General features: G+C 33.3%; 2 protein-coding genes, 1 long non-coding RNA gene and 1 pseudogene across 3 annotated transcripts; all 4 read right to left on the bottom strand.

Annotated features, from left to right (window-relative positions):
- Positions 1-735: 735 nt before the first annotated feature.
- Positions 736-6,241, bottom strand: LOC114420925 (tRNA uridine 5-carboxymethylaminomethyl modification enzyme MnmG-like). The gene is made up of 11 exons (XM_028386633.1): positions 5,937-6,241; positions 5,505-5,859; positions 4,789-5,119; positions 4,161-4,340; positions 3,884-3,964; positions 3,415-3,633; positions 3,115-3,257; positions 2,836-3,002; positions 1,998-2,215; positions 1,748-1,840; positions 736-1,274 (listed from the first exon to the last, which is right to left on the bottom strand). Exons 1-11 carry the CDS (start codon positions 6,106-6,108, stop codon positions 1,074-1,076), a joined length of 2,160 nt encoding a protein of 719 aa, XP_028242434.1. The 5' UTR covers positions 6,109-6,241; the 3' UTR covers positions 736-1,073.
- Positions 6,242-10,220: 3,979 nt separating this feature from the next.
- LOC114424458 lies at positions 10,221-14,541 on the bottom strand (annotated as a pseudogene).
- A 4,180-nt stretch (positions 14,542-18,721) lies between these two features.
- LOC114421853 lies at positions 18,722-19,083 on the bottom strand. Its single transcript, XR_003668584.1, has 2 exons — positions 19,023-19,083; positions 18,722-18,944 (listed from the first exon to the last, which is right to left on the bottom strand). It is a non-coding gene; the product is annotated as an uncharacterized LOC114421853 (long non-coding RNA).
- Positions 19,084-19,166: 83 nt separating this feature from the next.
- LOC114424703 lies at positions 19,167-21,190 on the bottom strand. Its single transcript, XM_028391553.1, has 4 exons — positions 20,132-21,190; positions 19,806-20,044; positions 19,661-19,723; positions 19,167-19,176 (listed from the first exon to the last, which is right to left on the bottom strand). Exons 1-4 carry the CDS (start codon positions 20,780-20,782, stop codon positions 19,167-19,169), a joined length of 963 nt encoding a protein of 320 aa, XP_028247354.1. The 5' UTR covers positions 20,783-21,190.
- Positions 21,191-22,551: the final 1,361 nt, after the last annotated feature.

The raw sequence follows: 22,551 nt of genomic DNA, 5'->3' as shown, positions 1-22,551 counted from the left end.
TTGGCCTAGCATGGGGCCGGTGAGAAGATGCCGAGTTCTAATTAATTTCTTCTGGTGTAGCAGTTGAAAGGAAGCCTGAAAATGGGAAATCTCTCAAATGGAAGAAGGCATGTTCATAAGTTTGTTAACCTAAAATGGGGATAACGATAGAACAAACACACCCACAAAGACAGAGAAAAAGAGAGGGAAGCGGCTTCCAATTATGGTTATTCAAGTTTAGGTTAGAGATGGTTTGGTTTGATGACACATGCTACTAATACACATTATAGAAGTCGTGCTCATGCATGCAAAATTCCCAAAATTGACCCCAGGTATAGGACATTACCTTATTAGTACACGTCAATATTATTACTATTATTTATTCCCCTACCTGTTTTTTGTTTGTTGTTTCTTATTGCACCGACGTAGATTATATATTAACATATGGAAGTAATTTTCTCCTCCAATTTGTCCAAGATACTGAGATAGCATCAGTTCCCACGTTGATTCCCCCATCCCCGAGAGCTGGTTAATAAAAGGTTAAAATAAACAATATTTTTCCTATAATTTCATTCCATGTACATTGTGGTTCTACTTTAATTTTTTAATTATACAGCCTCACATTTTCACTCGTGCATACTCTGAATGACCAATACTTCAATAATTTAAAATAATAAGGACTGATACTTCAATAAATACCGAGCAAATTTACAATGATTAAAATCTAAATGAATGGAGAACATTGAGACCTATACCTTGAAAGTTGAAAGGACCCCAAATCCAAATCATGTAAAATTATTAAAAAAAAAAACTAAAAGTATTTGCTACTTTTAGCAAAAACTGACATTTATATCAATCAACAACTAATTCTATTTAAAACTTTACAATTTATTTAATTTTTATCATCAATTTGATAAAATTGTCAAATGAAGGAAAAAAAAGTTAGTTTCTATTCGTTTCCCTCCAATCCTTTCTAATAATCTATTTATCTATGACACTAAGATTTTGTAGCCTTTACACCACATATACATAATGTGGCACACTAAATACCAAAAATTGATAGAATGGTCAGGTATCAAAGTGACATGGAAGCTTTATCCAGAGCTGACTTTTTCAGTCAAAGAAACTTCAGGCACGTCATCTTGGGTATTTGCTCGAACGGCATTCATCATTTTGTACTTCCTCAGTTCTTGAGCTTTCCTCCGTCTGGCTTCGAGCACAATGACTAGAGCAGTGATATCAGCAGGGCTCACCCCACCTACTCTGCTTGCCTGGCCAATGGTTTGAGGCCTAACCTGAAATCATTGAAATAACATATTTCATAGCACTATTGTACTACACGCAACGAAAAGTGTGTCTGTATATATATATATATATATATAAACATCATTTAATACTTAATTTTTTAAGTATTATAATTGAATAAAGTGTACTAAACTTTCCTTGATGTAACAAAAGAAAAGTTGCTCCTTAATCCGTATCCTTAGAGGACATGTTAGTAAGATCCTGACTTTAGTTTGATGGTGCAATATTAAATCTTATCGGTTACTCTGCCGTAGATGCTGTTTTGGGGGAAGACGGGTCCTTTTATGAATTCAATATCAGTAGTAATATTTTGATTGAATAGTACTTGAAGAGTTGATTGACACAAATATTTATTCCCGTAATATCTCATTATTTTTTGCCCATTATTACTAAATTTGTACATTGAACTTGTGACGGATGTAATGAACCAAATATCTATTTTATAAATTTATAACGTACAAACCTTGGAAAGTTTTTCGCGAGCTTCAAGAGACAATGTTGTCATTGCATAGTAATCCAAGTCTTCAGGAAGTGGTCTATGTTGTTTTGCAACCAGCTATAGGTAAATCCATCACAACAATGAGATTTCACGTTAAATACACAGCTGAAAACTGAAATGCTAAAATGTGTAAAAATTAAAATGATTTAGGGTTGTCATGTTGACACAGCAAAAACAGATTCACTTTTTCTCATTGACAAAGTGTAACAAATACCTGTTGAAGTTGGCTTTGCTGACGCAAGATGAAACCTTCATACTTTATATCAATCTCAACACATTCTTTCTCCATTCTTGATAAGCTTTTGTCACCGAAATCATGCTTGTCTAGAATTTCATATTGTATGTGTGGTTTCTTAAGAAGACTTTCTAATGTTGAAAAGTCCTTCACTGGCTGACCAGACAGATTAGTGACTTCAGCAGCCAAATCCCCTCCTGATGAGAAAATTGAGGAGAGTAGCAATAATTGATAATTAGTCAAATAAAATTTCTATAAATCTACAGCAGAATATGTATTTGAAGGGAAGAGTGCAACGTTGGAAGATCGGTATAAATATAATAACAGACTCCTACTATATATAAAACACATTTTTGCCAAGAGAATGGATAATAGTAATCACAAAATAGTTTAGACTTTTATTTAACACTAGCGTGAATTATCTACCAGACTATATTAAACAGTAGTTTACATTGTAATCCTTATGTAACATATTTTGTGACCGTATAAAGTGCAGATGACTGAAGATTCAAAGCTCCCAATTTTTCAACACTCACTATATTATTCTATCGTCGGTATTACTTTTGTTAGCTAAAGATCATAAGGAAAACGAAGGGGGTGGAGGGAGGTGAGGATAAGTTTATTTTACAGGCAACCATCCTCATGTTAATGCAACAATTTTATTTGACTTGAGAAGCATCAACATTTAAATGACTTTGTTATTATGTGCAGTTATTGCCATCCTGTTTTCCCCAAAAGGATAAACTTTCTTTCGGTACTTTTTAAAGAAACAGCTCCCAAGAATGAGTTACTACACAAGCATAGTAGACAAACAAACCTGATATCCTGACACTTTTCAGTCGCTTCTTTTCCTCAGAAATCCGAGCTTGCTTATCCTGGTACAGTTTCCAGCGTCTATCATCAATCAATCCAATTTCACGACCTAAAGGTGTGAGACGGCTATCAGCATTGTCAGATCTCAAGAGTAACCGATGCTCTGAGCGGCTAACATGAGGAAGACAAATTTCAATTTAAATAACAAGAAAGGAATAAGGAGTAACAGGATGAAGCAGCATATATGCATCTATGAGCAGAAATGTTATCTTGGTTAGTTTACCTGGTTAACACGCGGTAAGGCTCTCGCAGGTCCTTGGTTACTAGATCATCAATTAATGTTCCTATATAACTGCTCTCCCTCTCAAGAACAATAACTGGCTTACCGTCTGCATGTCTAGCAGCATTGATACCAGAAATAATACCCTAAAGGAATTGTAAACAGGAAGAAAGCTTGCTAGATTAGCAGGAAGCCCAAATAGCCATGAAGAGTCAACTACCCATGATACAACTCGCAAGTCACAACACCAAAAAAAAACAAAAGTATTAGATTTAATAGTACAAATGAACTTTAAAATAATACCTGGGCCGCAGCTTCTTCATAGCCTGTAGTTCCATTTATCTGACCAGAGAAGAACAATCCTTGTATTTTCTTTGTCATTAGAGACCTAGCACATTGATGAGCAGGTAAATAATCATACTCCACAGCATATGCAGGCCTTAACATTGAACAGTTCTCAAGTCCAGGTAAAGTTCTCAGCAAAGGTAATTGTAGTCTCTCTGGCAAACCTGTTGAGAACCCCTATAAGATAGAATGCGTTAACCATATGCATTTCAATCTTTTGTAAGTGGAATTTTAGGGTTCAGCTCACTACTAATTTTCTGAAACAAATGTATCAGATTGTTAATTTATTTTATGGATCTTCATCACATCATTGTATTCAAACACCCACAAACCCAATCCCCTCCCCCCTGGCTTGCAAAAGAAATGTCAAGTTTTATTCAGATTACAGAAAGGAGGGATAAAGAATACATAAGTATATATAACTTACCTGCACATAGAGCTCAGGCACATTTCGACCCTCAGGTTCAAGAAATATTTGATGAGACTCTTTATCTTGGAATCTTACAATCTGAAAGTGAACAATATATCACATCATAAAATAATACAAATGATTCCAATATAGTTTATCTGATGTTTCAGACCCCTTTTTCTAAATGGTTCAGGTTCAATCTGAGTATGGAATGAAATGGTAACTATAGTTAATCAGGTACATACACATATTAAACTGATATGAAGAAAACCAAGGTAGCTTTTTTGAAACACACCTTATCTTCTATTGAGGGACAGTATCTAGGTCCTTTGGCTTCAACCCATCCTCCATAAGTGGGAGTCTCGTGTAAGTTCTCTTGTATTATCTGATGAGTTGTACTTGTAGTACGAGTTAGGTAGCAGCACATCTGCTCTCTTTCAATATGGACCTCAGGATCAAAACTAAACCAGCCAACCTGCCAATTATGAAGATAACTCGGGGAAACACTATCTTTTTGTTAGAGTAAATGCTTTTAATTACAGATTACAACTTACAAGCAGTTGGAAACTCAGCATTATCATTATCATTCAGCACTGGAGGAAAAGTAAAATTCTATTTTTATCTATTGTCATAAATTGTTTGAACTGTCAGCACTAAAAGTATTACATAGCTATCTATGCTAAATATAATTATCAAGTGAATTAACTTAATAAACATCTTGGACCTTGCCCAACTGATGGCTGGTAGACATAATTCTCCAAGTAGCAAATTACTAAGGTCTTTAAGTTGTATCAAGATTACTAACAGACTAACATAATCAGAAGTGACACTTGGAATGAAACCAGACAACCATTTGCAAACTACACACCAAAAGCCTGATTTGAATCTAATGAACCTACTTATATAGGTTTAGATGGACAAACCTCTTCATCTCCATACTGTGGTTCTAATCCTGAGAAATTTACAGTGCGAATGTCCACTCGGGCAGGGGTTCCAGTTTTCAATCGATCAGTTTCAAAACCAAGTTGTTGTAAGTTTTCTGTTAATCCAAGTGAAGCAGACTCGCCAGCTCTTCCTGCAGGCATAGAAGTTCTACCGACCCAAATTTTACCCCTCATAAAAGTCCCTGTGGTGAGAATAACAGACGGAGCATAGAATTTCATTCCAAAGAAAGTAGAAACACCTTCCACATTATCATTCTTCCCTAGTAAAATATCTGTGACCATAGCCTCTCGAATAGAAAGGTTTGGTGTGCTGCAAAAAAAAAAAAGTTCCAAACAAACAATACATGATGGGAAGTAACAAACATGGCAAATGCATATATATATATATATATATATATATATATATATATATATATATATATATATATATATATATTGTCCCGGGTTAGTGTCTCCAAACCCACTGGGTCAGAGACTCACTGTGCATGATTGCTGCTGTCCCCCAACCCACTGGGTCAGAGACTCATTGTGCGTGATTGCTGTTGGCCCAAGAGAATTTTGCACAAAGTAAAAATCGAACATGGATTTTCCGGCTAAATAGATGGTTTCCACTCATGTGAACACAGAGGAGCCTTGCACCACTGCATCATCCCTTACATGACAAATGCATATAACATTATTAAGTCTGAACTTGCCTTTCTACAACAGTTTTCATTTGCAAGGCATAGTCCCTTTTATCAGTCTGAGCACGTAATGCACGAACTGCGGGACCTCTTGAGACATTGAGTACACGCTTCTGTAAGTAACATCTATCAGCAATCTTCCCTATTTCCCCGCCTAGGGCATCGACTTCATGAACAAGCTGGGACTTTGCAGGGCCACCAACAGCTGGATTGCAAGGCTGCCACGCAATTCGGTCAATGTTGAGAGTAAGAAGAAGAGTCCTTGCCCCCAAACGTGCAGAGGCAAGAGCGGCTTCGCACCCTGCGTGCCCTCCTCCAACTACAATCACATCATACTTCTCATCCAATCCCAATTCATATTCCACCTCTGCAAAGCCCCAAGTAAGTAAACAATTTCAGTTTCCAACAGTAAAATCTGACGCCAAATAAGCGCAGTTCGCGTACCTCGGGAGGTGGAGCTGGCGGAGAAACGCCGGGGAAAAGAGGAGAAGGAGATTCGGCGGCGGAATGTGACGTGAGGAGAGCTCCGAAGAGCGGGGGAGGAAGTAAGAAAGAGCGTTCTGCATAAGCTTCGGCCAAGGCGACAGATATGGTTATTTAACGGCGCCGTTGCCATTGTGGCTTTTGGTTGCTGTTGTTTCAATGGCGTTTCGTTGTCATCCTCATCCGCAATGTTTTGCAGCTTCCTTCTTTTGTTCTCTCTCCCATGACAAATAGCAATATCCAATATTATGTTAGGCCAAGTGAACTTCCTGGCCCAATGTCTGAAGTTAGCTTGTATAGCTGTAAAACTTTTGTATACTTTCGGGCTTTAGAAAAAATAATTCATGTATTATTTATTTTCTTTTTTTAATAATCATTTCCTTTTTTTTTGTATAATAGCGATAAGAAAGTTAGATAATTTGATTAGTAACATAATCTATTTTGTTTTGATATATTTTTAGAACATAACTGATATTATTTTTTAAATAAAAATATAGTTAATGTAGATATTCATTTTTATTATACTATAAATAAAATTATGAAAGTGTTTTGCACAATGTGAAATTGGCTATTAACATTTTAGAATTCTATATTTTTTAAAAAAATTATTAATTTATAAGTAATTATATTTTTTATAATAACTAGTTGGAAACTGACACTACGCGTAAATTAAAATAATTAAAAAATATAAATAACTGTCACATTTGATATTTTTTTAATAATTATTTAATTTAAAGATAGTTTTTAGAATTAATTAGAAGATAAAATAGTCCAAGAAAATGTATAAAATAGGAACAATTATCTTGATTAATAGTTGTAAATAACAATAACAATTAATCCTTTCTGGATCTGCCCCCATAGTGAAAAATAAGAAAAAGAGGTTATTCTTCCTGGAGCAGGAGACAATTGATCATGACGCCACCATCCAAAATCATCTTTGGCCACAACAAACACTGGTCAAAGTGAGAACGATAATTGGAGAAGGAAGGGATGGGATACCTTATGTGAAAAAGTGTGTCCTACCCTTAAAAATATTCCAAAATAGTTTCATTGTTTAAGGCGAATTTCTAATATGAACTTAGTTTGTTTTGAGGTACACCAGTAAAGTAATGGTTAAGACCTTAAAATAATATGAACTTAGTTCCTTCATGGTTGAAAATAATTTTTTATATAAGAAACTATACCTAACAATTAAAAAAATAAGTTTCCGAGACTTAATAACTATCTAAACAATAAAAAATTGATTTTCTCAACTTCAACACGAGAGAAAATAAAATTGTCAAGGGAAGAACATGGAACAAATATACTCGTTGAACAACCATAATAAATCCCAAAAATCATAAAATTTGAAAAAAAAAAGTGATTTAAATCCAGATTTAAGCAAAACAGTAAAAGGAAAAGAGGGGAAAACCAAACGCAATCAAGGTGAAGGCAAACGCACCATGACGGAAACGAGACCATGGCAGGAGACACGAGATGCGACCATGGTTGGAGATGCGACATGCAACCGTAATGGAGACCCAAGATGCGACCATGGCCGGACCATGGCTGGAGACTCGACCATGTGCTTCATTGTTGACGCCAGCGAAGGTGACGCGAGACTACCATGGCCAGAGGTGGAGACGCGAAGTGAAGGTGAGGCCAGGCGAAGGTGTTGCAGTGGTGGCCGGAGGTGTTGACGAATGTAGCCATGGAGGAAAGGAAGAAAATAGAGAGAAGGAGATGAAGAAGATAGAGAGGAGGAGAGGGGGAAGCTTATGGAGAAAAGAAGAAAAGACGTGCTGGAGAGAGAGAACAAAGTTATCGAGAAAAGAAGAAAAGTAGTAAGTAGCATTTTAGGTAATGAGGTGAGACGATCTGGACCGTCCATCTTATTAATGATGATGAATATGAACTATTGAGCAATTGAGGTAATTAATGAAGAAAGATTTTGACTGTTGATGGAAATGTTACTGTTGCCATTGATCGTTGATCTAAAAATAATACCATTGAAGTGCAGAAATGAACGTGCTATGGAAATGTTTTCAGTTTGATTATTCACTATACATTTATGCACGGTACACCATATTTTTACAAGTTTTGTACTGTTAATTTTATTTGTTGTTGTTGCTATCAAGTGTCAATTTTTTTTATTCTCCTTGAAATGGATCCCAACCAGTATAATTATCAATGTTACTATAGTTATTTGCAAAATCAATCACTCCCTATTAATGAAAATTCTCAAAATCCACCACAATATGTTATGTATCGACCACCCCATAGCAGTGAAAATTTTCAGAATCCACCGCAATATGTTATGTGTCCACCACCACCTCTTACTAGTGAAAATTCTCAAAATCCACCACAAGGATTTTCTTCCATTTATTCATATTTATTATTTGTATACATAAAAACTGAAAAATGAATTAATTATTTTATTGGAATAATGATTAAATTATAATAAAATAATTTAAATATTTAGATTTCTTGTTATTTCTTACAATTTCTTACATTTGAGTAAAATTTTATATGAGTTTCTTATGAGTAACATAACACTATGAAAATCACAAAAAATTATGTGGGAACCACAAAAAGATAATTAAAAAACCTATATAGGAAACTTTTTAGGTCGAAGATGCTCTTATGCAACTATAGAAGATGATTCCATCACGTAACCACTCCAGGCAGCTAATCATTTTTTAATACAAATAAGGTAAAATTAATGTTTTGATACAATAAGCCAATGAGCTAAGGGTTAGGGTTTAGCTATATATAAGTAATGAGTTGCGAGATGAGATGTGATTCACTCAGGGGTTGAGGTATGAGTGATAACAACGGCGGTGGAAATGGAAATGGGTCGGGTCAAGGCCCATCTGTAGCCCCGTATCCCAGAAGTTCATTCAGCAACCTTCCGGGTTCTCGACCAGACAAGAAGCATGAGTTGATCAAGAGAATCCTTAATATTTCATCCCCCTCCAAATGATATCACTTATCTCTTTTTATAATTTATGCCTTTTTCCACTCCTCATGTAAAATATATTCCCTTCGTCTATGTATTATAAAATAAACGCTCTCTTATCACTTGTGTTTCTATTTGTCTACTTCTTCTTTTTTCTCTGTTATATACCATTGAAATTGGCGCTGTTTTCTTCTCCTTCATTTTCCATTATTTGGGGCTGTTGTAATTGAGTAGATCAGTATCCTTTATAGTTCATTGATCTATTCTATCCCTAAACCAATTTACACTACACTGCGGGTTGTGGTGAGAGAAGAGGCTACAGAGCTTAGAAAGAAGGAAAAAAAAAAAAAAAAAAGGAAATGAAATCTGATTTCCTATTGTTATGATTTGTCTTTGCTTGTTAATGAAAATCAATACTACATGAAAATGTTTTTCTAAACTGTATATTCTTATCTAGTCGGTATCGATGTGATTTTTTATTAACTTTGTAAAATAAAAGAAAAATAAATTTGGTCTCGGGGATCCGAGTAGGGATATGATATGAACTAGAACTATCAACTATGTGATAAACTTATTGGGGAGCCTAACAATATTTCACTAAATAACTAAATATAATTAAATCCTAAAAGTATGATATTTTTTTATAAAATAATACTGGATAATAAAACAGTAACTACAAAAATTAAGAATTTTTTTTTACCAATACTTTAAGTTAAATATATATTCCGTTAAAAAGGTAATATATATATATATATATATATATGCGCTAAGCAACAATTTTAATAAGCTCTCTTTAACAATTGTTTGATGACAGCGCGCTCTCCCACCCAGAATGAAAATACGGCTAAGAAAGCGGTGGTGTGAGTGGCGATATTATCGGTGATGATCTGTTCATTTTTTATTTTAATTTTTATTTTGAGTACATGGAGATGGAGGACACTGAACAGAGAAAATAATAGAAAGAGTGTGTTGAACAAATTATTTTAACAAGTTCATAAGTTTATTTAATCAAAATAAAAGTGTTTGATATCGTACTTTCAATAAATAATACGAGTAATAAATAATATTTTTTCCCATTCGACACATATATTTATGTCTTTCTCCCAGTACCGTTTTCTTGCAGTTCATGCACGTTACATCTGGGATTCATACTCTAATTAAGATGCACTCGTATTGAAGATGAATCCCAGTGGTTGCCCAATACTCTAATTAAGATCAGATTAAAATATACTTTTTAATACTATTTAAAAATTAAAGTATACTTAATAAAGAAGACAACATCTTAAAAAATAATGAATACCATACCATAAGAAAAGATAACGAAGTCTAAAATTGATTATAAAGGGGTAGATATTCTTAGCACTTTCAAATCAACGACAATGAACATTTTGTTCAAACACAAACACTATACATGACAACCTTTTTGTACATTTTCTTATATCTGAAATGTAAGGAATTTTTTTTATCAACAGGCAATAATGGCAATATAAAGCATATATTAGCAGCTAAGTGTATAGTCTCAGGCGAGTTGTAATTTCTTGCCGGCACATAGGGCATGAAGATAATGTCACACCACACTCCTTGCAAGTCTGTATCAAAAACAAAATGCAAATAAATAAGACACAGTTTTACGTGTTCGTTTTCATTACTAGTACACAAGTACAACTTCCTCAAACGTGAAAGTTATAACTTACTGATTCAGTGAGTAACATACTGATTCTACTGCAACTGGAAGGAAGAGGCCTTTTATGTTGATAACTTGTTGGATTTTCACTGCATCAGAATAATATGAGATTCAGCAATCCTTGATTACAATTTAGAATTACCATACCTGTATTTCATTGCTTACTTTGCAATTTGTAGATTTTGGGTTATCCGGTACTGAATTGGAATTTCCATAAGGGCAGCAAGTGCAAATGACTGATGGGGCAAGAAGGAACCCAGAGTAGCTAATATATCATTATTTTATTATTAATAATAAAAAACTCATAACATCATAAATGGTTCAGTATTAAAGGTGGTAATTTAAAATATGAATTTCACAAATATCGTTTCTGAAACCCATTACAAGCCCTCATGTAGTCAAGTATGTTTTTGCGATTTTCTTTGATAGACAAATTTGTTTGTTTTAGCTTCATCTTGAGGGGAAGAGTCAGATAATTAACGTATCCTATGTAAAAGAGTATTATTGTTTTTATTGTGTCAGTACATAGTGTTGTTGGGCAGGGCATTTTTATTAGTTGTATAATTTGTATTTGACCTAGATTATTGGCACAGAGAGGGGTATAAGATCAGTGTTATATACAACAGTTATCAAGATTTCAGAGTCTAATTATAACTTATAAGTATTTATTTCCCCTTTGTCGTCCAATCCCGAACATTTAAACAATACTAAACACTAGTTACAAACTCACACAAACTTGAACACATACTTACTTGATCATACATCAGTCAAGTACCTGAAAGTTGTCAAATAAGCGCTGAGTAATGTTATCATCAAAGTGCTGCATCATCCCATGGTCCATCTCCAACTCCAACCAAAATAATTGAGGGGATAGTGGCTGATAATCAGAATAGCTCCACATTAAAGACAGATACCAAGAACAGTAGCAAAAGAATACAAAAGAAACTGTTTTACCTTGCAGCAATGATGAAGTTAATAGTTGCTTTTTCTTGTGGACTAAACTTTCCATGTGGTGTATCAGAATTTCTAGTGACCTATAAAAAATGAAATTCCAGAAACACAAGAAAATTCATAAAAGATAATTAAATAATGCCATGAAAAGATAATAATGGAATAGCATAAATAGGTAAAACCTGTCCATCAGCAATAATGACAAGAACATGATATTGACCGTTACTTCTTTCCACAATGCCTACTGCTGCGTCGATTACAGGGGCAAATGATGTTGGACCTATGGATAAGGAGATAACTGTCATAATTATATTTTGATATCATTGCTTGGATACCAAAGTCATCTCCCTCCTTGGATTTTCTACCTTTTTAGACTAAAAGAAAAATTCATTAAGAGAAAAATCGGTATATAATGCAGGACTATCCTTAAAATAGAGATAAAACAGCAAAAAAAATAAAGGAAAACAAAGTAGATACATCAACTTAAAAGGGAAATTTAGTAACATTTATGTACAATTTATTTTAGAGAAATAATCAGTTTGTTTTCAAAAACTCTTTTAGGCAGCTGCTTAAAAGAGCTTTTGTGACCCTAAATAGGATTCTCAACAGAAATTCTGCAATTAATGGAAGCAGCATGAATATATCTCCAATTGTCCTACTCTGACTGGAAAGGAAGAAAGGAGCTGCTTTTCATATTTTCTGTCGGTGCCTGTAGATCTTGCACCGAACATGCCTCAATCTCTAGTCCAGCTTACTCCATAAATGGTATGGCAGATGATATTCTCTGCATTTTCTACTTTTGGACTGAGGTAATTCTAATTTTATATCTAAACCTTGGTATATTGATTCTAGAGCTTCAAATCACATGAACATTGGTTATATTTCTAAATTTTTTACTGATATTTTTGTCCCCTAGTCTTTCCACAAATCTTATTTTTGTTACACAATTGTTTGATTAGATTTGTGATGTCAATTTTTCTCATGATGGTTGTGTTGTGAAGGATCTAATGTCCAAGAAAATAATAGAGTGGGGACCTAAAGTGAGACAACTCTTTCTTCTATTGATTTCTCTTTCCACAAATTGTCTATCCTTTCCTTTGCATGTACTAATGTTAGACATGAAAGCCAAGTGTGGCATAACCATTTAGGCCACCCAAACCCACATGTATTTAGCACTTTGCTAAAATCTTGGTTGTTGGGCAATAAAAATTGTGATTATCTTTATGTCTCTTCTAATTGTACCACACGTAAACTTGCCCCATCGAGACTTGTTATTGGGAATATGAACTGCATACGAAGCCCTAGGCTTTCACAAGTTTTGTAGGTGATTGGATCAGCACATCAATTATCATGTCTTCAACAAGTATTTATCTGTGATCCAATTATAAGCATTATTACATAATTTTGAATCTTCCAATCATCACCATACAAGTATTTCTAGACAATCACTATAGTGGGGTTATTCTCCAAAGTCGTAAACTATATTTGATGTATAAACTTGTAACAAAACTGTAAAACTTAGCCAGTAAAGATGATAATATTAAACCTGCCAATTTAAGTGTGGCACTATCTCTCGGTAGCGTGCAAGTACTTCCTCAAAACCATGGCAATAGCGCTCATCACGATAAAAGCTGAACACATTCTGATCATGTGTAGATGCTACAGAAGTATATAAATGAAATCGTTAGTAGAGAAACAAATAACATTTCTTTGAAAAGCAAAACAAAAACAGCTTCTCACCATCACCAAATCCAAAACATGGTATCAGATTATCTTCATCAAATGAAGAGAGAGAGTACGGCCAATTGTAGAGATTGCTTGCTCATACAGATTAGGAGTGTTTCCAATAAAATAAAGGCTTTTGTGGTTGAAGGAGTGCTTGCCTACAAATATCAAAGTGTGACTTTTCTGCATTCTCCATACTTATATGTATGTACAATATTAATTTTATATTCAAAAGAAATAACCTGTCCACTCATTGTTCTTGGTGAAGTCAATGCCAATTATTAAATTTGAAGATTCCAGACCAGCTTCTCTCAAAGCAGAAACAACCTGAAATATAATGTGCTAAAGCTAAGTATTTTTAAAAATCCACACAGAACAGTGAATCCAGTTCAGTAAGGGGAGGTACATTGTTTCTGCTATGAGAAATGTTGGTCCCCATAAACATTTTTCAAAATTAATATAATTGTTTTCAACCTCTCTAGCTCATCCACTGAGTTCACCAATAGTCAGTTAATTAGTTTCTTTTTTCTTATCAAATTGACCTAAAAGCAATACAATTAACTTTTATAAGTGTGGGTGCAGGCCATGCCAACTTTTTCATATGGAACCGTGTTCCTTCAAAGTTCATATTTCTTCTGAAACTAAAGCAGGTATCAATAAATTTATATTTGTAAGATGTGTAACATATTCAATGACTATTAGTATGACCATAAATAGATAATCTAGACATAACTTAAAAAACCTTCAAGAAAATTCCTAATACACAGTGGCGTTCAACTAATCAACAAATATCTTACACAAACTGTCATGAAATCTTATAATCAAACAAACTTAAATTCTTCTACAGATCTGATTGAGGATTCCTCCTCTTGTGTACAAGAAAGAAGTTTTCCTTAGAATGGTAAGATTAATAATGACTATCTTCCCTAAATCAATGAGCAAAAGTAGCAGCAAAAACCTGATCCAATGAACTGAAATTGTCTGCTATATATGTGGGTCGCTGCTTATGTTGATGTCTGGTATTTACCGAACTCTCAGCATATGTAGAGGGTTGATGATATTGATGGCTAGTATTCACTGAACTTCCATCATAGGAAGCGGGTTGATGATATTGATGGCTAATATCTGCTGAACATCCATCATAGGAAAGGGGTTGCCGGAAAAAATCATCATAGGAAAGGGGTTGCTGGAAAAAATCATCATGGGAATCATGTGTTGACTCTCCATTTCCCATAATTAAAGTCTTTCTTTCATCTATATAAAAATTATAAGTAAATAAATAACAATGTAGAATTGGAGATAAAGAAGATAATACTGAAGTTAACATGAATTAAAATGAGAACTACAAAGTGCACCAAATTTAATTATCATAAGTAATAAAGTATTAGGAAGTCCACGAATTCACACAGACTTTGTTTATTTGTACTTAGAGTGATGCAAACTCAAATTAAAAATAATAGAATTTAAAATAAAAGATAAAAAAAACATAGTAGATAAGATAAACATTTAAAGATAAAAATAAAAAATTAAAAAGATAAAATTTTTAAATAAAAATTATAAAAGATAAGTTAAGAAAAGTAAAAGATAAGTTATCAGAATTTGATGATGTTGGGACTAGCTTGCCTTATCTGCATAGGATGTATAATTTTATGATTTTTCTTTATCAATTCTTGTGATTTTATCATATCCACATCTATTCATTTACCCTGGTTCCTCTTGGATGACAAACCTATTTTATTTATCTATCTCTCAAATCTCTTTGAAAAGATTCAACAAATAAAGTGCATAAAATTATCATTTTATGTCTAACAATGACTTTCTTATTAAATCATTTCTTTTTGTTCTATTAGAAGTTATCTTCTTCCGAGTGTCTAACTCTTAAAATTAAAGCATGCATACTTTCTTTGAATCTTACTTAGAAGTTACCGTCTTTCGAGCGTCTAACCCCTAACAAAATACACAGATGAATAAAATAATGCATGAAAAGATAAACAGAAAAGACAATAAAAAAGAAAACACCTGATATTGCAATGATAAATAGTGAATACATCATACATTACTTGGCTTTTAGGCCTGCCAAGCCCTAGCTAGGGGTTTAGCTACTCATTGTTATGAGAGACTTTTACGGGATTGAGGTGAATGGAAGAAGGTGATAGATGCCTGATAACAAGGAAAAATGATTTTTCCTATGGGATAGACCTAATGTGTGTTGTGTGACTCATTGTCTTCCTTCTTATAGGTGTTGTAGTGGACTAGGGTCTGATGTTAAAAATCTTTCTTATTCATATTTTTTATATTTTTTCGATCTTTTTCTCTTTTAATTAATCATTTTTATATTTGCAAGTCATAAATAATAAAAATATCAATTATTATCATTTAAGTAAAAAATAATTATTAAATAAATATTTTTAATGATATTTTCAATATATTTTTATTATAAAAAATAACTCATATTTAACGATTGTGAGATAACAATACACATTAAGTTTCAAAATATCACATTTCAGGAGAAAATAAGAAGAAACATATATTCGGTTAAAACCATAAGCACATTTAGATAGTGTTACCCAGGATATTCCTTAGCTGAGAGCTAATCCCTCGAGCTACTAAGATACATCTAAGGGAGTGATCTCTCTCAATACATGTTTTTTCATACACACAAATGTTGGGATTGAATCCTGGGACGAGGTTATATATCAACCAAGTCACACCATGTTGGTATTCACAATAGCTTATGTAAATTGTAAACATATTTCCGGGAATAACATTTTATTTTCCTGAGCCAGCTTTCTGAAATGATAAACAAGATTCGTTTAGCAATATATGTTTCCAAAAGCCATGCAACACATAACTTGCAAATTAACTCGTTTCTGAAACGAAACTGGAAGGTTTTCTCAGCAAACAAAATTCTCCTAAAGCTAAGTTCCACAAGCTACAGAACATAGAGAAAAACCATCGAACTTAAGAGTAGTCCGTACTCCATAAACCGGACACATACTAACAAACATTACTTGCCAAAAACAAAAGATGTTCGGTGTCTAATTAACACCGCAAAATAAATGTCAATTATCACCTGAAAGAAATAAGAAAGAGATCCAAAATGAATCTGAGTTCGAAGTGAATGAAGAGCTTCAGCTGCTGCTTTTTCTAGATGCTAGTATTAGTCTATTACCTTGTACGTTGACCATTTTCTCAGACAAGATGGTGTTAACTAATTTTATATCATTTATACAGCCAAATGTGTTTTGTAATGTTGTTTGCAAAAGATCGACTCTTGACAAAAGGTGCATTATCTATGTGAATCAAAGCTTTTATGCCCTTTGAATTTGTTTGCCAACCTTTCCAGCATTATCAAACTCAATAATACTTAACTTTTTTGTTTTATCTATCCTTTCAGATGTAAGAGTAAGTTGTTATAAATATTTTAATATTTATTTTCAATTTTTTGATAAAAAAAATATGTAATTCATTTGAAGGAAGACTATATTATCCTATGAGCCTAATATGGACATCAGAAATAATGTGATAGTCCTTATAAATAACTCAACAATAAAAAAGTTCAAATCTATAAATTATGTGAACCCTAACGAAGATATAAGAGTTTTAATAATGAAATATTTTTTTGAAAGGTTTAATAATGAAAGATAAGAAATGTTACATGCTACATCATATTTATATTTTATTTTCTGTTTTAAAATATTTATATGAGAAATAGTAAAAATTATCTTTGTGATTGAAAAACTAAAATAAAATATTTTCTTGAATCAAGCAATGCTTACATTTTCATTAGTTACAACTTACCAGTGTTTAAATGATTTTTTTCATTTAAAAATTTATCGTTCAAAATTAAAATATTAAATAAAATACAAATAATAAACCAGTAAAGATTATTTATTATTTACATAAAAAAGAAAAATTCAAGTTTTAACATAATATATATAAATATATATATTAACTTATTTAAAATAAAGAAAAAATATAACCATTAAAAATTAACATGTCATTGATTCAAATAACACTTAGCTCGAATCACGTAAGAAAGATCTTGAGTTGTAATCCGATGAATAGAAATTAAAAATATGATTAAAAAGAAAAAATTTCCTAAAAATGATCAATTAAGTTTCCAACAAATATTATTATAAAATTAATGGATACTTCACACATTAATATTATGGGAAAAAAATTTTAATCATTAATTAGATCATTTAGATACATTTAAAATTAGAAAACAAAATTGTGTTACTTTTTTTTTTTTTTTAATATACAACATAAGTATTATCGAGTTTAAATTCTAATTGGATCAAAGAGTGTTTGCAGGTTTGGGACATTCTTTTTTTTTAGATGAGGTAAATATAAGTATTTTGTCCTTTATTCTCTAATTTAAAATAATGCTCAGTAAGTTCTACAATAAATTTCCACCAAAAAAAAGCTGTACAATAAATCAAAGTTTTGCTGATTCTTTTGAGAAAAGTTAATCTAAATGGAAGCAGTGTTCAGTAATCACTACTAGAAAATAAGGTTTTAACATCGGTTATTTAAGACTTTCAACATCGGTTATTAATTGATGTTGAAAGTACCGATGTGGAAAGTAGTATCATTAACATCGGTTTTTCAAAACCGATGTTAACTAATAAATACAACATCGGTTATTTAAATAAGCGATGTTATATGATACGAATTATGAAAAAAAAAATTATAAATCTATAAATTAACATCGGTTTTTTAAAAAACTGATGTTGTAAGTGACATTTAACATCGGTTTTTTAAAAAACCGATGTTGTAAGTGACATTTAATGTTGTAAGTAACATTTAACATCGGTTTTTTAAAAAACTGATGTTGTAAGTGACATTTAACATCGGTTTTTTAAATAACCAATGTTAAATGTGACATGTGACATCGGTTTTTTAAAAACTGATGTTGTAAGTAACATTTCACATCAGTTTTTTAAAAATCTGATGTTGTAAGTGATATTTAACATCGGTTATTTAAATAGGCGATGTTATATGATATGAATTATGAAGAAAAAAAAGTTATAAATCTATAAATCAACATCGATTTTTAAAAAACTGATGTTGTTAGTGACATGTAACATCGGTTTTTAAAATAACCGATGTTAAATGTGATATATGACATCGGTTTTTAAAAAACTGATGTTGTAAGTGACATTTCACATCAGTTTTTTTAAAAACTGATGTGAAATGTCACCTACAACATCAGTTTTTTTAAAAACCGATGTTAAAAAATGTTGAGGTAGGTGACATTTAACATCAGTTTTTAAAAAAACTGATGTTGTAAGTAACATTTCACATCAGTTTTTTTAAAGACCGATGTTGTTTTAGAAATTTATTTTTAACATGATGTCTGTTTTTTCAATAAATCCCAAAAATAACCTGCAAATTTTAAAATCAGACCACACAACATATAATTTTCATTCTGTTTTGAAACAGTTTTTACCAGAAAATTCAATAAGAAATTTACTAATTACTATGAATTTAAAACATATTTAATGTTGAGACATGAATTGTAAATTAAGTAAGTAAATATAAACTACAATTACAAGATTGTCTAAACATCCTAAGTTTCATTTTTCACTTTCAAATAGTACTTTGCCCACTGGTTGCGAAGTGCCTTCAATCTTTCTGGTTCCAATGGTCTAGGATCAGTGAAATACTGCATGATATAATAAAACATAAGTTAATAATATATTAGCAATCATAATAATATGAAATTTGGTGAATTAAAAATTACCATTTCCCAATTATTCTGGAAATTTCCTAAGATTATAGTTGACATCCAATGCATGACGTAATACCCACACTCAGTGCTTCCTTTTTGTCTATTACACTAAATACATTATGAAATTTAGATATGCAACGTTCAGTACAAATTAGTCTACACAATACTAAAATATAAGTGAAAACATATTGTTTAAATAACTTACTTTAACAACAATCCACCTAGCAGGAGTCTTGGATTTACTTTGTTGAGTATCGTCAAGTCCTTTCAAAGCACTATTGAATACAAACATAGATTCTTATTGTACATTTAAAATTTTGATTTACCTGACTAATGCTAATGCAAATATATTAAAAAACAACACTGACCTATTAATTATGCCTTTGAGGTAGTTGTCTGGCTTATTATGCAACGAACAAAACCAAATGACAACATTTTCCTTAGGCAAAATGACGACCATTTGCCAATGTGCACTGCAGTGGAGACCAATATATGTTATTATCTTATTATACATTATTTAAATTCATTTGTTGAGTTTAAGTTACCCATTCAAGTAGGCTCCTAGGTACACATCTCGTTTTGAATTTTGCATCCAGTTCTTAATGTAATTTTCTGATTCAAATTGTGATTGGCCAGATCTCTGGATAGACTGTGGCTCGAGGAATCCATACACATCGATATTCCCAGCTCGCATACTTGTCTCAGTCATATGCCTATTATTGTTAACACAAAGTAAATTATGCATGAAGGTAAAACAATAAATTAGGTAACTAACAATAATCTAAATTGACTTACAGAATCCACAACTGTATAACAGATATGCTGAGACATTGACCACCATGTGCAATTTCAGACAGATCTTCATGCTTTATGTACAAGGGAAAGTTTTCATTAAATAGGCCAAACAAGGTAGCATCCCACATAACCTGCAATGGCTTCAGAAAAAGCTGTGGAATGGTCAATGTCATTAGATATAGCGGATCATCGACCTCATCATCCGGCCTATCTGCAGGTTTCGCGGGTCTCACAGCTCCCTGTTTATCCAACATAATTAATTGACATAATTTAATCACAGTAAACATTTTAATTGGAAAAATAAGCATTTAATGACACTAAAATACCTGTTCTGATAAACGCTTGACTAGATGTGTCGGCCAAGCAAGGAATGTGTTAAGAGCCTGTCCCACGACCTTAACCTCTTTAGTGGGTACAGGAATGGGAGCATCTACATCTCTAATCTCCTCAACACTAACCTTAACTTGATCATGCAGCAAAGGAATGTTGTGAATTGTTGTAGATCCCTCATAAACTCTTCCCAGGGCAACCAGGCGAGAAGGATATTCTTCAATATACAACCCACATTTGTATGAGTCACCGGTGTCTAGATCGTTCCCTGAGGGATCAACACAACTCTCCTTTGTGCTGACACGAGCAGCTGAAGGACCAACATCAGGTTCAGGAGGCAGTGCGAGTCCCTGTGATTGCATTTGGCTGAAGGATAACATTAGCCGTCGAGTGACTTTTTCTGTGATTGAATCCTCTAGTTGGTCCTTGATTTGTTGCGTCAACTGTTGCAGGTATTCGGGAGCAATGGAGGAGGTCCTTGAAGCTGATCCAAAGTATTGTTTGATGGTTATACCGGCTCCTACAGCACGCACACGACCAGGGTGTTCTGGTCGCCCAATGGCAGCAGTCAGTATATCATGACGTCCATGGGTAACAAAGGAACCCTGTGAGGCCTGCTCCTCAAGCGCATCCTGTGAAGAACACATTTAGACGATGTTAATTAATTCTCCTTCATCGTGATCATTACGATTAGCATGAACATCGTCAGTTTCTTCTCCGATGACATTAGGTGACAATTGTGTGGACAAAGGACTAACATAAGTATCAATGTATGAATAATCATCTTCAACATTGACACCTATTGTTTTTCCATGTAAAACCACTGACCACCTTTGATCACAAGGGTCTTCGACATAAAATACTTGTTTCGCTTGTTCTGCCATAATGAAAGGATCATTCTGGTATGCGAGTTTGTTAAGATCCACCAACGTAAATCCCACATCATCGGTCCGCACACCGGTATTACTGTCAACCCACTTACATTTGAAAACACAGACAGTGAATTTGACATAGTTAAGCTCCCAAATTTCTTCAATGAAACCAAAGTAAGGGATGAAAGCTACACAAGGATTGTCATCATGTACACTAGCGAAGTGTTGAGATTCAGCCCTTAGGGTAACCCCACTGTTTTGCATTGTACTTTTTTGGTCTTGTGCTTTTGTATAGAAGGAATACTTGTTTATATCATATCCTTGCCAAGTTATAACATTTCTTTTAGGTCCATCTGCTAGCTTTCTCAACATTTCAGAAGCATTATCATCAGCCAAGATTGTGTGTTTAAACCAATCTAGGAAAGTCTTGTTATGTTTTTTCAACACTGAGTTCTTCGACATTTTTGGATTACTTTGTTTGACTAAATTTTCATGACGAACTATGTATGGCAAAACTTCATTACTATTATTCAACACATACAAGTGAGCTTGTTGCAAATCTTCTACACTTGGAGTGATGACATGCAGTCCTCTTGAACCCTTACCTCTTACTCTTTCGTCATGCCGAGACTCGGGAAGCCCAACAGGTTTAGCTTTTTCAATGTACTCTGAACAAAATTCAATGGCTTCTTCTGCAATGTACCTTTCAACAATAGATGCTTCAGGACGGTGTAGATTTTTGGTATACCCTTTTAAGATCTTCATGTATCGCTCAACCGGATACATCCACCGCAAATAAACAGGACCACAACATTTGATTTCTCTGACTAGATGAATAATTAAGTGAACCATGATGTCAAAGAATGCAGGCGGAAAATACATCTCCAACTCACACAATATAATAGCAGCCTCATTTTCCAGTTCGTCTAACTTCACAGGATCAAGAACTTTGCTACATATAGAATTGAAGAAAAAGCACAGCCGAGTTATGGCAAGCCTGACTTTGTTAGGCAAAATGTCTCGTATGGCCACCGATAACAATTGTTGCATCAAGACGTGACAATCATGAGACTTTAAGCCTACCAACTTAAGATCCTTCAAATGCACAAGGCTCTTAATATTTGAAGAGTATCCTTGTGGAACTTTGACCCGTCGTAGGCATTGACAAAAACTGAACTTTTCCTTTCTGGACAAAGTATGACAAGCTGGAGGCAAGTATATTTTTCTACCATCAGACCTTGGATGTAACGACGCTCGAATACCCATCTCAGCTAGATCTTGACGAGTATTCAAACCATCTTTTGTCTTGCCGTGAATGTTAAGGAGCGTCCCAATGAGACTATCACATACATTTTTCTCCACATGCATAACATCAATACAATGTCTAACATCTAGATCAACCCAATACGGAAGATCAAACAAAATCGACCTTTTCTTCCATATGCAAGTCTTATTTTTGTCTTTCTTTTGGACCTTTCCAAATATTGTATTTAGGTGTTGAACCCGCTGGAAAATCTGGTCACCAGTCAACGGTACCGGTGCAT

The sequence above is a fragment of the Glycine soja genome, chromosome 8 (assembly GCF_004193775.1).
Source record: "Glycine soja cultivar W05 chromosome 8, ASM419377v2, whole genome shotgun sequence".
Lineage (NCBI taxonomy): Eukaryota > Viridiplantae > Streptophyta > Magnoliopsida > Fabales > Fabaceae > Glycine > Glycine soja.
This window is presented reverse-complemented; position numbering and strand designations above follow the sequence as displayed.